General features: G+C 42.3%; 1 protein-coding gene across 2 annotated transcripts in view; it reads left to right on the forward strand.

Moving 5' to 3' along the window:
* Window positions 1–15,411, forward strand: part of LOC145407009 (uncharacterized) — a 36,037-nt gene that overhangs the window by 9,789 nt on the left and 10,837 nt on the right. For both annotated transcript variants that reach the window (XM_080278022.1, XM_080278021.1), the window contains exons 3-4: window positions 12,906–13,113; window positions 13,562–13,651. In XM_080278022.1, the coding sequence (XP_080134148.1) occupies window positions 12,906–13,113; window positions 13,562–13,651 (298 nt within the window). The remainder of the gene's footprint in view (window positions 1–12,905; window positions 13,114–13,561; window positions 13,652–15,411) is intronic.

Below are 15,411 nucleotides of genomic sequence, written 5' to 3' on the forward strand. Positions count from 1 at the left end.
CACTCTTTCACAAAGCTAGCTAAAATAATTATTTAAAACTAAGAAAAAAACTAAAGAATTACTGGTCAATGTAGCGTATCACCAAGGAAGGGTGGGAGCCTGGAGAACTGTAGATCTAGTGGAGTCTGGGTGCTAGAAGACCTCTATCACTCTCACTACTGGAAACAGTATCACACTCCGTCGCGACATATAAAGGACTGATCCAAATTCGATATGTGGGGTAGGATGCCCAGGCCAGCCGGAAGAAGGGCGTGGCCAATGGTTGAGGCAAGCAGGGGCGAACAATATAGAAACAATAATATCGCGCTGTAGAGCAGTTAATGACGTGCATTAGAACGGTCACTTTTGAAACAGTGACGAATGTTTTGAAAAAAGTATACCGTCGAAATGGAGAGAGAAACAGTTAACTGAACGATACAGTGAGTTTTCCACTAAAGTTTGTGGTTTCTCACAAAAGGAAAATGTCGCGAATTTGATTCATGACGGTATATATATATTGCTGCCGAATCTGTACCAAAACACACCTCTCTGTCTCATGTCAGCTATTTACTACTTCTAAATGAAATTTACTTACAATATACATATATATAATTCTCTAATAAGGCTGTATAGTGTAAGAAAATGCCTGTTGTTTTTAGTAATAACAAAGACTTTTTATAAATACCTCAACACTTGGCAACGTTGCTTTCCAACACTGTCACACATGTAGGGGAGTCAGTAATCCAACACTGTCGCACATGTAGGGGAGTCAGTAAAGATGGGTCATATGTCAATCCGCAGGTCACTTCCTCTCTGACCATCATCAAAGATAGAGCCAGGAAGCTTTTCAAATGATAATAATTCATAAAACCATACAGACTTTTTATAGAAACAAATCTCTATAAAATGTAAATATTATATGCAGAGAGAGAGGCAGACAGAGAGTCAGGAGGCTTTTCCTCAAATTATAATAATTCATAAAACCGTATAGACTTTTATAGAAATAAATCTCCACAAAATGTAGATTTTATATGCAGAGAGAGAGAGAGAGAGAGCTGCGAGTGAGGGTTGTCCCTTGAAGTTTGTCTCAAATCCAATAATTGGCCCAGTAGAAACTATGGCAACGTCGCACGTAGGGGAATTCCCGTGAGGGACAACGCCTAAATGATCTCTATATTTTGGAAGGACTATAAATTCCTGTATTTCGGAAAAAGTCCGATGAAGCCAGAAGCAGTCCGGACTGCCTGACCACTTCAGGTATGTTCACCATAATAAGGTAAATGAAAGACATGTTTATCAGTGTACAGTACAGTATTATTATGGATATTATATCATTTGATTAATGTAGTGAAGTTATAACAGTACAGTACTGCAGTGGTAGTCAAAACGTTTTTATAACCGTTCATGCAATCCGGACTAATGTCTGATATATCGGAAAAAGTCCAGGTTAGCATGGGGAAGTCGGATGTCGCTTTTATCGGAATTTCTCATTTTTCGGAATGGCTTGGGCCCCAATTAGTCCGTTATATTGAGGTCTTACTGTACACACACACACATATATATATCCATCCATCGTCCAATCCTACGTTACCCCATGAGGAGCGTAGGAGCCTGGGGCTTAGCAGTTGGTCCTGACATTTTTGATGAGAGTACCCAACCTCACTCATCCCTGAGTGGCATTATGTGAGCAATAAACCCCAACCACCCCTTGGATATGAACCTTCATCGGCTCAATCCGATTGGAGCTCAATAATTACGCAATAACCACCAGGTGCCAAAATCTGGTTATATGGCTACCACCCAGTGTAGTAAATAGTTTCCTGGTGTACAGGAAACCATTTGGCTTGTAGTGTAGAGTCACCCACAGGCAGAAGAAAGAGTAAAGAATGAAGGAATGAAGGACAGAAGAGGGAGTGTCCTTCTGCTTTCAAGTGGAGGAGTATCTAGAGAAGGGAAAGAAAGTGTATGGTGCCTTCATGGACTTGGAGAAAGCTTATGACAGAATAGATAGGCAAGGTATGTGGAAGGTATTAAGAATATATGGATTGGAGGGGAAATATTTGAGTGCCGTGAAGAGTATGTACGAAGGAGCTAGTGCTACTGTGCGAGTGGATGGTGAGCTGAGTGAGTTCTTTGATCTCATTGTGGGACTGAAACAGGGTTGTGTGATGTCTCCATGGCTGTTTAATATATACATGGATGGGGTTGTAAAGGAGGTGCAAGGTAGGGCAGTGGATGTGGGGGTGGCTCTAATGAATGAGGATGAGATTTGGAAGATTCCAGTGTTGCTGTTTGCTGATGATACAGTATTGTTGGGTAAAGATGACTGGGAGTTGCAAGGTTTGGTGAATGAATTTGGGACTGTGTAGGAAGAGGAATCTGAAAGTTAATGTAAACAAGAGTAAAGTTATGGTATTTGAGAGGAATGAAGTTACAGAATGTACAGTGAGGTTGGATGGTGAGGATATGGAGAATGTGAGTGCATTCAAGTACTTGGGTAGTGTGATGAGTAAGGATGGAACTTTGGGGGAAGAAGTGCATGAAAGGGTGCAGCAGGGAAGGAAGGTTGTTGGTTCACTGAAAGCAGTGATGAGAAATAGGGAGGTAAGTATGGAAGTTAAGAAGTCACTGCATGATAGGATTGTGATCCCTACTGTGATGTTCGGTATGGAAGTGAGGCGTGGACCTTGCAAGAGGGGAACAAGTCAAGAATGAGAGCAGTGGAAATGAGTTACTTGAGAGGAGCATGTGGAGTGACATGGAGGGACAGGTTGACGAATGAAGAAGTAAAGGAATGTTGTGGGGTGGATGTGGATGTGGTCGAGAAGGTTAGGAGAAATACACTGAGGTGGTTTGGACATGTGGAGAAAATGGAGAATGAAAGACTGACTGAGAGGGTGCATGTAGGTGAGGTGGAGGGAAGGAGAGGGAGGGGTAGACGGGGATGAGGTGGAGGGATGGAGTTGAGAGGTATATGAGGGAGGGGGGAGGGTAGTCAAATGGTGGGTGACAGAGTGACTTTAAGGCATTTTGTCTGCGGCCATTCTTTGCGGGATTAGGGCGTCGGGCTATAGATAGATTTTTTTTTTAATCCTGTATATTAATATGAAAATTATTGCATTGAAAATGGGTAACATTTGTGTGGATTACTGCAGCAGGGGTATCACTCTCGCCACAATAGCCGCAGCCAAGGGGTTAAATATCAGATGGTGTTATCATCATCATCATGTAATCTTGTATTGCCTCATGAGGAGCATAGGAACCCAGGGCTAGGCAAGTTTGTCCTGACATTTAACCCCTAAAGACCGATGCTGCATGATCGTGCTTTTGTATAATTTGACATGCCATCCTATCCCGCACGATCATTAAAGGCACACAGAAAATTGGAGGAGGGTAACTCCGCACCTTTGGTGACGTATATGGGCTCAGACCAATGAGAGCTAAAGTGTCTGGGGTGGTATGGCATGATTGGCCCACTAAGGTGGGGGAGAAGGAACCCCCCTCTTCACTGTCACTTTACCTCCCTCAGCCCCATTGCATCATCTCCACATTGTCCCCTCCCAACCAACCATACCCCCTACAGTGGTGTGTGTCCATAGCAACCCTTCTCCCCTTTCCCTCCTCCTCCCCCCTCCAGCCAGACACACTCCACCTCCACTTTTTGCCTGGCTTGTTTTGTTGCTGTGGGCATGTGCTACACTGACATTTCATGCCCAAGGAACTTTTCACATTGACATTAGTTATGTATATATAATTACAGTCATCCCTCCACTATCCGATGTAATAGAGCCAAAGGCAAGTCCGGAAAGTGGGCCCCTGGCTCCTGGACTGGTACTTAACCCCTCAAGTGCTAATCTCATCGATCGGGCTTTTTGCGCAATTTCTTAAGAGGACGAGCAACACCGATCGTACAACATCCACAAAAAACTGGCGGCAGCTGGCTCCACCCCAGCTGTGACGTAGATGGCTTCTAACCAATCAGAACTAGGTGTTGGACACACCGGAGGGGGGACTCAGGCCCGTAACCAGGTGGTGGGGGGTGTACCCCCCACCTCCCTCTCGCCACGTCCCTCTACTCCACTACCTTGTTACTACCTTACCTCCCACCATTATTACCACCACAACAACCCCTCCCACCTCCTCCTCATGCATCCCCCCCCTCCCATGTGGATCTCCCCCAATGTCCCCCCCCCCCCCTTCCCATGTGGATCTCCCCCAATGTCCCCCCCCCCTTCCCATGTGGATCTCCCCCAATGTCCCCCCCCCCTTCCCATGTGGATCTCCCCCAATGTCCCCCCCCTTCCCATGTGGATCTCCCCCAATGTCCCCCCCCCCCCAGTCAACTGGGGGGAGGTTATTTCCCCCCTACCCTCCCTCGAATGTCCCTGTACTCCACTTTGGCCCTTCCTTTGTGTCTTGTGGTGGTCTCCTCCCATCCCTCCATCCCCATCCACCCCCTCCTGGCCTTACCAGCTCCCCCGACCTGCACCCCTTAGCACCTCCCTGGCCTCGAATAATTTGCGTATTTTTTACTCTTTATGGGACGTGTTATTGATTCATTACCTGTAATTTATTGGTGTCTGCATACAGATATGCACACCACAATTAGTTTAGCTGTCTTTAGTCGAAGCCCACTTGAAAAAGACATTTTATTTTATGCCGACGCATGGAAGCATGTTGAAGCCTTCAAAACGAAACGAAAACTAGATTTGACAGCTCGGAGGGAAGGGGAGGGGGGAGGGGAGGTTAGGTGAGGGGAGGGGAGGGAAGGAGAGGAGGGGAGGGAAAGGAAGGGGAGGGAGGGGATTGGAGGTTTGAAAAGGGGAGAGAAGGGGAGGATAATTTTTACTATTTATCATATTTTTATTGGGGGGTTCATGACCAATTTCCCTTGCTAGATTTGACAGCTCGGCGGGGAGGGAAGGTTAGGCGAGGGGAAGGGAAGGGGAGGGAGGGGATTGGAGGTATGAGGAGAGGAGAGGAGGGAAGGATAATTTTTATTTTTCATTTATTTTGGGGGTTTGTCACTATTTAATTTTTTCTAAGCATATTACAATAGTTTATAACATCTATACACACCAAAAAAAAAATGATTTTGATGATTTTTGTACGTATTGTTGCGAAGAAAACAGGTGCAAGCGGCGTATTTTCTTTCTCGGTGGGACCGTGACTGGTAACTATTATAAACTTTGACGGGCCATAGCTCGGTAGCTATTGGGTCTAGGAGGGTGGGGTTTGCGTTTTCAGGTGTGTAAATTCAAGCTCTATAAATCGGGCATAAAACTTTTAACCTCCGAGGAAGTCGAAAAATTGGCCTGTTTTTGCATCCTGGGGGGCAGTCGAGGCTGGGGATTTGCGTACCCTAGGGGTTAATCCCTTGGGTAGGCAATTCTCCAGCCTCAACCTACCCCAGGATGCAAAAACAGGCCTATTTTTTTACTTTCTCGAGGGTTAAAAGTTTTATGCCCGATTTATAGAGTTTCAATTTACACACCTGGGAACGCAAACCCCACCCTCCTAGACCCAATAGTTACCGAGCTATGGCCTGTCAAAGCTGATAATAGTTAACCATCGCGGCCCCGGCAAGAAAGAAAATACGCCGCTCGCACCTGTTTTCTTCACAAAATTATGTACAAAAATCACCGAAGTCAATTTTTTTTTGGTGTGTATTGATGTTATGAACCATTGTAATGTGCTTAGAAAAAAATAAAATGGTGACAAACCCCCCCAATAAATATGATAAATAGTAAAAATTATCCTCCCCTCCTCTCCCCTCCCTATACCTCCAATCCCCTCCCTCCCCTTCCCTTCCCTCCCCTCCTCTTTCTTACCCTCCCCTCACCTAACTTCCCCTCCAGGGGTGGATCAAATACAATGGTATTTGTATCTGAATTGTATTTAAATACATTTTCAACGTATTTGTATTTGTAATTGTATTTTGGCACCCAGAAGAAAAAGTATTTTGTATTTGTATTTGTATTTCGAATTTAAATGCCACGCCACTTTTGTCTGACTCGCTGAGTTCGATCACAGGCTGGCTCAGATTGAGAATCAACGTGCATCTGGGCAGACGTGCAGCCTTGACTCCCGAGTCCTGAGAGCTCTTGAGTTTTCCTATACTATCACCAGGGGTGGATCACACACAATTGTATTTGTATCTGAATTGTATTTAAACATATTTTCGTTGTATTTGTATTTGTAATTGTATTTTGGCTCCCAGAAGAAAAAGTATTTGTATTTGTATTTTTGCATCATAATGTCAGAAGTATTTGTATTTGTATTTTACCTCTAAAAAATCAGTATTTGATCCACCCCTGTTCCCCTCCCCCCTCCCTTCCCAGCCGAGTTGTCAAATCTAGCTAGGGAAAATGGTCATGAACCCCGTAATAAAAATATAATGAATAGTAAAAATTATCCTCCTCTCCTCTCCCCTCCCCATACCTCCAGTCCCCTCCCTCCCCTCCCCTCTGAGCTGTCAAATCTAGCTAGTTTTCGTTTAGTTTCTTTTCGTTTTCGAAGGCTCCAACATGTTTGCATGCATCGGCATAAAATAAAATTTCTTTTTCGAGTGGGTTTCGAATAAAGACAGCTAAAATAATTGTGGTGTGCATATCTGTATGCAAAGACACGAATAAATTACAGATAATAATTCAAGAACACTTGCTATAAAGCGTAAAAAATCCGTAATATTCAAGGCTGGGGAGGTAAAGATACTGCGTTCTAGGGGGTGGGGGTGGGGGTAGTAGTAGTAGTTGTTCCCTAGGCAGTCTGGCCGAACAGCCCCGAGTCCCTCAGGAAGGCCATGGCCAAGACCGGGCTTTCCCACAGAGCTCTCAAAGAATGTTTGTCGTGTTGTTGGCATAGGTGATTGTGTGGAATGCAGTCTTCCATAATGTGCTTAATAGTATGGGGTGCTGTGTTGCATCCTGGACAGGCATCAGCGACGGAGTCATCCAGCCTCTTCTGGGGGGTGGGGGTAGGGGGTTGGGATGGGGGGTTGGGGGTGGTGGTGGAGGTGGTAAGGCCAGGAGGGGGAGTATGGGGATGGAGGGATGGGAGGAGACCACCACAAGACACAAAGGAAGGGCCCCAGTGGAGTACAGGGACAATACCCTTCCCAGTCATGGGGGGATCCACATGGTAGGGGGGGGGATGCATGAGGAGGAAGTGGGAGTGGTGGTGGTGGTGGTGGTAAGAGCGGTGGGAGGTAGGGTAGCAACAAGGTGTGGGGTAGAGGGACGTTGCGAGAGGGAAGTGGGGGGTACACCCCCCACTGCCTGGGTACTTGGCCTGGGATCCCCCTCTGGTGTGTCCAACCTTTAGTTCTGATTGGTTAGAAGCCATCTGCATCACAGTTGGGGTGGAGCCAGCTGCCGCCAGTTTTTTGTGGATGTTACATGATCGGTGTTGCTCGTCCTTTTAAGAAATTGCGCAAAAAGCCTGATGGATGAGATTAGTACTTTAGGGGTTAAGGACCCTAATCCAGCCTAACTTTGAAAGCCACCTAAATAACATCCTACCGGACATGCATAGCACCTATTTAAACCTATTTAAGACCCTATTCACACTAATAATGGACATAAAGCATGAAATACATGCTGCAAAGAAGCAGCAGCACCATACTCTAATTCTGGAAAGGAAATTGGAAATTATAAGACCCCATGAGGAGGGGCAGGGAGTCTCGGAGATTGGGCGTGCTTTAGGCCTTGCTGTTTCCACCACTGGGACTGTGACGAAGAAAAAAGATGTAGAAGAAAATGGCCACCTCCTTCTTTACAGTTGTATACAGGTATTGCTTACTTCTTAATAGGGGGGGTGAAGTTTAGGTGGGGGTCCGAGGGGGTCCTGGGACGCATCCACCCATTTATATGAATATTTCAATGGGGAAAATCGTTCCGATATACGAAATTTCGAATTACGAAAGTTTTTTTTGGTGCCTATCCCTTTTGTGCGGTATGTCAAGGACTCACTGTGTATATATATATATATATATATACAGTATATATATGTATATATATATATATGTGTGTATGTACTGTGTATATATATATATATATATATATATATATATATATATATATATATATGTATGTATATATAATGTATGTATACAGTACAGTATATACACATATACATACAGGTGATGTACTTCGAAGTTTTTTTTTTTTTTTTTTCATAGAATGTCATGTTTTGCATGAAGAAATTGTACCATACCCTTAGCTTTGTCTTATAGTTCTGTGTAGCACTGGTATTCACTTTTTCCTATTCCTACCACATGAACCACACTATTTCCAGTTACTGTACACTTGTTCGATTCTGCAATCCTGATTTTATTTTTATTAATTTTTGTTTAACTTAATTATATATTTTTTAATAGCTACATTGTGCCCAAGTTTCCATGTTAACAGTGTTGGTTATCTACCATAGTCCATGCATGATGCCCTCCCCTGGAGGTATAGAGAGAGGAAAAAAAAAGCGTCATGGTATCTCTGAGGCACAGTATTGATTGTGCAGTCGGTCGTAAAATGACGCTAGAGTAACACGAGCTCAGCATCGTTGGAGCCCACCACTAACACTGGTCTCCTGGTATATGCTCGGCACATTGACTCTAGAATAGGCATTTTAGAAACTAGGATGAGCATGTTCTAGTACATCAGTTGATTTATTGCTTTATATACCTAGGCTGAGCTCTGGATGAATAAAGAGTTTACCAGATGCCTGGCCTAAACTGTCCATTCAGTCACAAAGATGAACTTTTGTTTACCTCTGTTTAGGTTCCTTATTGCTACAGTGTAACCTCAGAGATTTGAACCTTCGAAGTTTGTATTCATTGAAAGTTAAAGCACTTAGCTATTTTAGTTTCTAATTGTCTTCAGATTTGGCTTTGTCAGTGGGATGTTCAGACAAGATAAGACAAGGATACTAGAGTAGGCAGTTTGGTCTGCTAAAGTTATATCTAGACATGAGAATGTCTAGCCTGTCAGATATGACAAAGGTATGTACCCAGTTGAGTACAGCTAAGGTCCAATTTTTGCAAGCTCGAACTGTCATTTGACCATGAAGGCTTTGAATTTCTGAGATTGCACTGTATATTCTCAAGCTAGTATGTTTCATGCCACTGTTGTGATCTGAAATTTACAGTTCTACACATTTGTATGATTTTGATGTAGTATTGACAACACAGACCAGGGAGTTTGAATGTATAGTGTGAATGCAGCATGGGTACAAGCCTGTAGGTGGAGTGTTTGTGAACGGGAGGGGATCTTACTGAATAGATCGATTGAGTCTGACTGTGACTTAATAGTTGATTTTTTTTTTTTTTAGTGCTAGTGTAAAACATTGATAAGTGTCAGAAGAGAATGTTAGCTGAAGTTTATAAGTTTATGTGCTTCTAGAGTAAATGATTTGTGGGAGTGTTTTTGACAAAAGTTAAGAGGTTTGTGTGATCACATTGTTTTAGTCGTGGTAGAAATAAAAGGAGCATGGAGGAAACTGGGTGAGAGAAGCAATCATAGTTAAAGAATAATTGTGGAAATGAGAAATTAGAGACAGATGAATATTACCACCAATCACATATTCATAGTATTGATTGAGAAATTATGAAAATAAATTTTTTTATTTCCTTAATATTATGTGCTGTGTATGGTGTCACAAGGTTGTTGACCATCTGTGGAGTATCCAACAGAGTCAGTCTGGACGCTGTCACATTGAAAAGGGGTGCCAAATCCCTGATCTTGCACTTCTTTTCACAATATTCATCCAGCCAGCTTGATCTCTTGTCAGTCCCTTAGCCTCATTGACTTCCAAACTTCTCTTCCTGACACACCCAGTCACTCATCCACCACATCCCTCCACCTTCTCCTTGACCTACCTCACCTCCTCCTTCCTTCTGATTCACTCAGGTATACCTTTTTCACCACTCTGTTGTTATCTGTTCTCTCCACATGACTGTACCATCTCAGTACACTCTCTTCGATTCTGGTGTCCACAGACTTCCTCACTCCATATCTTTCATGAATCACATTTTTTCATATCCTCTCCACTCTCTGTACTCCCCATACATTCTTCAGCAGTCTCATCATCACTGCTCTCACTCTTGACTTATCATTTTCATGCCGCACCATTGGCGTACATGCATATATTAAAGCTGGCACTAAGACTCCTTCATGTAAGCCTCATGCAGCTGTAACATTCAAGCCTCTGTTTCTTATCAAGGCCTCCATAGCACCAGCTACTTTCCTTCCATGTGTCACTCTACTTTCCTCTTCCTTTGCACATTTTCCTCTCTTTTCTGTCACAGTACCCAGGTATTTGGACACTCTCACCAGTTCCAGTCTCACTCCATTCACTGTAACATCGCACTGGGAGTGACCATCTCTCTCAATAACCACCACTTTTCATTTAATCTTAAGGCACGACACACACACACATCAGCAAAGCCCTACACAAGTTTACCAAGTTCATGTCTGGTATTTTCAAGTGGTACTGCATCATCAGCATACAACAAGTTTGAGATATTCCATCCATCACCATTCATTACCAATGCCATCCCCCTCTTCATTACTCGCGTTTTTACTTCTCTCATCATGCCATCCAAATATATGTTGAACAGCCTTGGGGACATCACACAACTTGTCGCACGCCCACACCGATCGTGAAATTCACTTAGATGCCCTTTAACCTTACACATGCTTTACTACCATCGTAAAAACTCTTGACGGCACCTAGCAGCTTACTATCTACACCATACATGCGCAAAACCTTCCACAGTCCTTCTCTGTCTACTTGTCGTACGGTATGCTTTTTCCAGATCCATGAATGCCATAAACACAATATAGTCCTTCTCAGAAGCCTTCTCCAATCTCAGTCTCTCTGCAAATATTTGATCCACACATCCTCTTCCACTCCTAAACCCACCCTGCATATCACTCACTAGGACTTATGATATCTCTCTTACTTTATAATAATTCTTCCATATACAGTACCTTCCCTACCACACACAATGAAGTTATGCCATGATAATTCTTGCACTCACATCACTCACCTTTATTTTTTTACAGGGGTACAATCAGCATTTTTCCACTCTGCTGGCACAGTTTCACTCGTCCATGCCTTCTTACTTATCCAACATGCACTTGATGCCACTCTTTCTGCTACACTTAATCATCTTTGCATACACCTTGTCAACCCCAGCTGCTTTCACATTTTTCAGTTGAAAGAAAAGTGGAAGAAAAAATGATGATGTGGTGGGTATAGATGTTAGAAAGGAGGAAAGATTAAAGAAAGTTATGTCATTATCCTTCCAGTATTTTAATTGTACATTGGACCATGCATCATATAGAATAATTTATAGCTTTCCTTTTGGTAGCTGCCAAATCCACCCATCCATCCAATCCTGTGTTGTCCCTTGAGGAGCCTAGGAATTCAGGGCCAGGCAAGTTGGACCTGATATTTTAGGTGAGAGTGACCAGCCCCACTCATCCCTGAGTGGCATTACGTGAGCAATAAACCCCAACCACCCCCTGGAGAGGCAAACTGATTGGAGTGCCCTAATTACCCACTAAACCACCAGATGTCATAATTTTTTATGGTTACCACCCAGCATAATAAATGGTATCCCAGTATTCAGGAAACCATTTGACTTGTCACTCAGTGTAGAGTCACCCATAGGCAGAAGGAAGAAGAAAGAGTGAAGGAAAGAAAGAAGAGGGGGTGTAAAGTCACCTGTAGGCAGAAGGAAGAGGGAAGAGTGAAGGAAAGCAAGACAGAGGAGGGACTGTAAAGTCACCCACAGGCAGAAGAAAGATTAAAGAATGAAGGAAAGGAAGGAAGAGAGTAAAGGGCTGACATCCAAAGCAGCACTACTGTACATCGAGTAAGTGGATGGTGAGTGCCCTCACCTACCACCAGCTGCCAAATTTCTGAAATATTCCTTCCATTGTGCAAGAGGAAGGAAGGAGGGAAGAGAGGAAAGGGCTGACACCCAAAGCAGCACTACTGTACGTCGAGTGAGTGGATGGTGAGCGCCTCCACCTACCACCAGCTGCAAAGTTTCTGAAATATTCCTTTCATTGTGCAGTTTAATCGTTCTCGTTTTCTGTCCACCGTTGGAGGTTCAAATTTTGCTTCCCTTTCATTCCCTGTCATTTATTCTTCCAGCTTTCTTCACTTACATGCTTATGCTGTAGGTTTTACCATTTACCTATCCATTCACATCTTCCACCCTCCATTACAGCTGTCACGTCAAGGCTGTAGCATATCTAACCTCTTATACTATATATATTAGTTTGAAATGGGGCCAAAAAAAAAAAAAAAAATGTTTTTCATACGGTGAACAATGTTCCACATGATTACCTTATTCTCAGTGGTACACAGCTCGGTTAATTTTCTCCACATTTGCTTGGGCTATTCTTCTTGTGATTACCTTTGAATGATCACCTTTCAGAAAATAGAATATCAGGTCAGATGTAGAGTGTGCTTAACTGACTTTATGCCAGGCTTTAAGATCTTATTACTGTGAACATTACACAACTTAGTTACCATTCTTAACATTTGCTTGGACTCTCCCCCTACCCCCATCCTGTCATGGAAAGGTCACCTTTAAATTTGAACAATAATGGCTTCACAGTTGTTGGTTTACTGAACTCACTGACTCCCTTCAGTTCCCCCCCCCCCTCTCTCTCTCCATTTTACTTTTTGTTTTGTTTTATTATATCATTTCCCTCCTATTCAAATAATTACCTGATGATCTTTGGAAATGTCTTCCTCAGTTTGTTTTTTCCTTTGCTTTTGACTTCAAATCCTTGTATCTTGGTCTGACATTTTTAATGCATGCCAGTTTTAGTGCAGTTTGGAAAGAAGTTTCGTTGATTCATAGTACATGATAATGGTTCAGTGTAGTTTTAATGAATTATGTATCTGTGCAGGTGAACATGATCAAGGAAGATGGATCTGTAATTCACTTCAACAACCCAAAAGTACAGGCATCGCTTAATGCCAATACTTTTGCTGTGTCTGGACATGCTGAGAGCAAGCAGATTACAGAGATGCTACCTGGCATCCTCAGCCACCTGGGAGCAGAAGGCTTCAACCAGCTCAAGCGCCTCGCATCATCAGCTGTCAACACAGGCATGGGTTAGTTAGCTTTTTGTAATTTTCTTAATCATGAGATTTTTAATATTCACTGCAAATATATTCCTATTTTATCAGTGTACAGTGGAGAAGTTTTTTAATACTTAAAGTGTAAAAGATAAACTGCTTCAGATCAGCAGGATTAGATATGAAGAAAGTTAACGTTGTGAATTCATTGATGTATTTTGTTTTGGTCTTGAAGTCTCTAGAGAAGTTTACTTAGCTTTGGGGAAATGTTTTAAAATGAAGGGTTGGTTCATTAACCTGTTTGATATGAGATCTTTCCGTAGTTTAAGAAAATTGCCAGGAGGTAAGAATAAGTTGTAAGACACCACCATACCAGAAGGGTTCAAGGTGTTTGGAGATAATACGAGCAGTATATCAAAAACATATTCATAGTGCAGAGGTTACTTTAGGTTTGTGAGTTTGTGAAGAGCTTGATACATTGCAGGTAATGTAGCAGCTGGGCCAATTGATGATGATGACGATGATGTTCCCATGCTGGTTGAAGATTTCGAAGCTGCTAGCAAGACAGATGCAGGTGAGTCCATAGTTCAGTGGAATGTGGTGTATGACTGGCAGCATTTTATGAAGTGGGAGTAAAGTTATCAAATTATAACTTATAAAAATTGTACTTGAAATATCACTTCATTTTTTGAGAGGTTACAGTAGTAGTCCTTCATTTTTTTTTTTTTTTATGGTTCTCCTCAATGTAGAAGATAATAGATACCCCAGCCTTTTGTAGAGATGTCAGTTCTCTGAATGAAGGGTGGTGTGTTGGATGGTTTTGCATTGAAGGCTGGATGGGCTGTTTATGATTTGTGCATTGATATGCTTTGGAATTTGCATAGAAGGGTGATGGCCTTATTGCAGTCTAGTGCCTGATATATAGTTCAGTAATACAGAGAAAAATGGAAGAATAAATTTGTTATAGAATTGTTTATTCCCCCCCCCCCTTCTGTCTGTCTGTCTGTCTGTCTGTCTCTCTCTGTAATGGCCTCATTGCAGTCTAGTGCCTGAGATGTAGTTCAGTAATACAATGAAAAAATGGAAGAATAAATTTGTTATGGAACTGTTTATTCCCCCCCCTCCTCTCTCTTTCTCTGTCTCTCATTAGCAAATGAGTACAGTAGGGCATATGTAGGCTGTATTGAGAAAAAGCTAAAAGTAATGTAGGCTAGGTATTTGTGTTGTATAAACCTGCATGGAAGTTAAAGAAAGCCCATAGTAATTGAGGATTCATTTTGATGAAGTTAGTGATGACATTACTCTCACGTAGGTATGGAAGTGGAAGGATAAGAAGTAGATGAATTGGTGGCTTGAAATGTAAAAGTGCTTAAGTAGTAAATTGACATCTTGGGCATGGGACGTGTTCATGAGCTGTTCCTATAATCGTGGACAAAGTTTAGGCAAGAATGTTTGGGATATAAGGATGCCCAAGAGGTGGACCGGGCAGCAGAAGGATTAAGTTAGATGAAGAGCATGAATATTAGAGCCATATTCTCATGGATTTTGGAGGCCTCCTCACACCTCTTCCTCAGCAGTTAATTTGCCTAGTACATCGCCTATGAAGTGGAGCCAGTAATTTTGAAGGTATGATGAGTGAGTGAATGTGTGGTTCATTTCCCTGGGTACTCCTGGTGGGTTTTCTACTTATATTGGTTGTTTTCTTCCACCCCACTTTTTGATACTGATTACAGATTAATATTCTCTTACATACTTGATTATATATTTTATTACCTACACAGTTTTTGAGGATGTAGACTGGTAAGGAAGAGGTGCTAGGAACCTTCATTAGTTGTAATGTGTATGTAAATATTTTTGATGGGAGGCAGAATCATTCTGGTATAGTTTTGTGTTGAGGTATTTCAAATTTGCATTCTTTAGCAACTTAATACAGCAACTAGAGTCTTTTTATTAGTGATTGTCAGTTGGAATCTTTTTATTAGTGATTTTCCTTAGAGATTTATGCATTCTTTAACCCTTTTGTGGCCGCCAGCATCAATGCAATGCGACTTGTAGAAAACTGCAAAAATTTTTGGGAAGGGAACAGAGGTCTGGAAGGTGTTGACACTGACCTACTCTAGGCTCTAAATGACTCAGACAGTCAGAACATTTCGTGAATCAGTTATGATTGGATTTCAGTCTTCCCCTCCTGTCAAGTATTAGTGTAAGCAAGAATAAGAAAGGAAGAACGTCAAGAATAGAAAGTGCTGCACCAGTATCTTCTCTTTCCTAAACCACCCAAAAAATAATAACTCTACAGGAATAAACATTATAAACAAAAAAGAGGAAGACATT

Source organism: Coenobita brevimanus, chromosome 72, assembly GCF_032717465.1.
Source record: "Coenobita brevimanus isolate Jiangsu-jjx chromosome 72, ASM3271746v2, whole genome shotgun sequence".
NCBI lineage: Eukaryota > Metazoa > Arthropoda > Malacostraca > Decapoda > Coenobitidae > Coenobita > Coenobita brevimanus.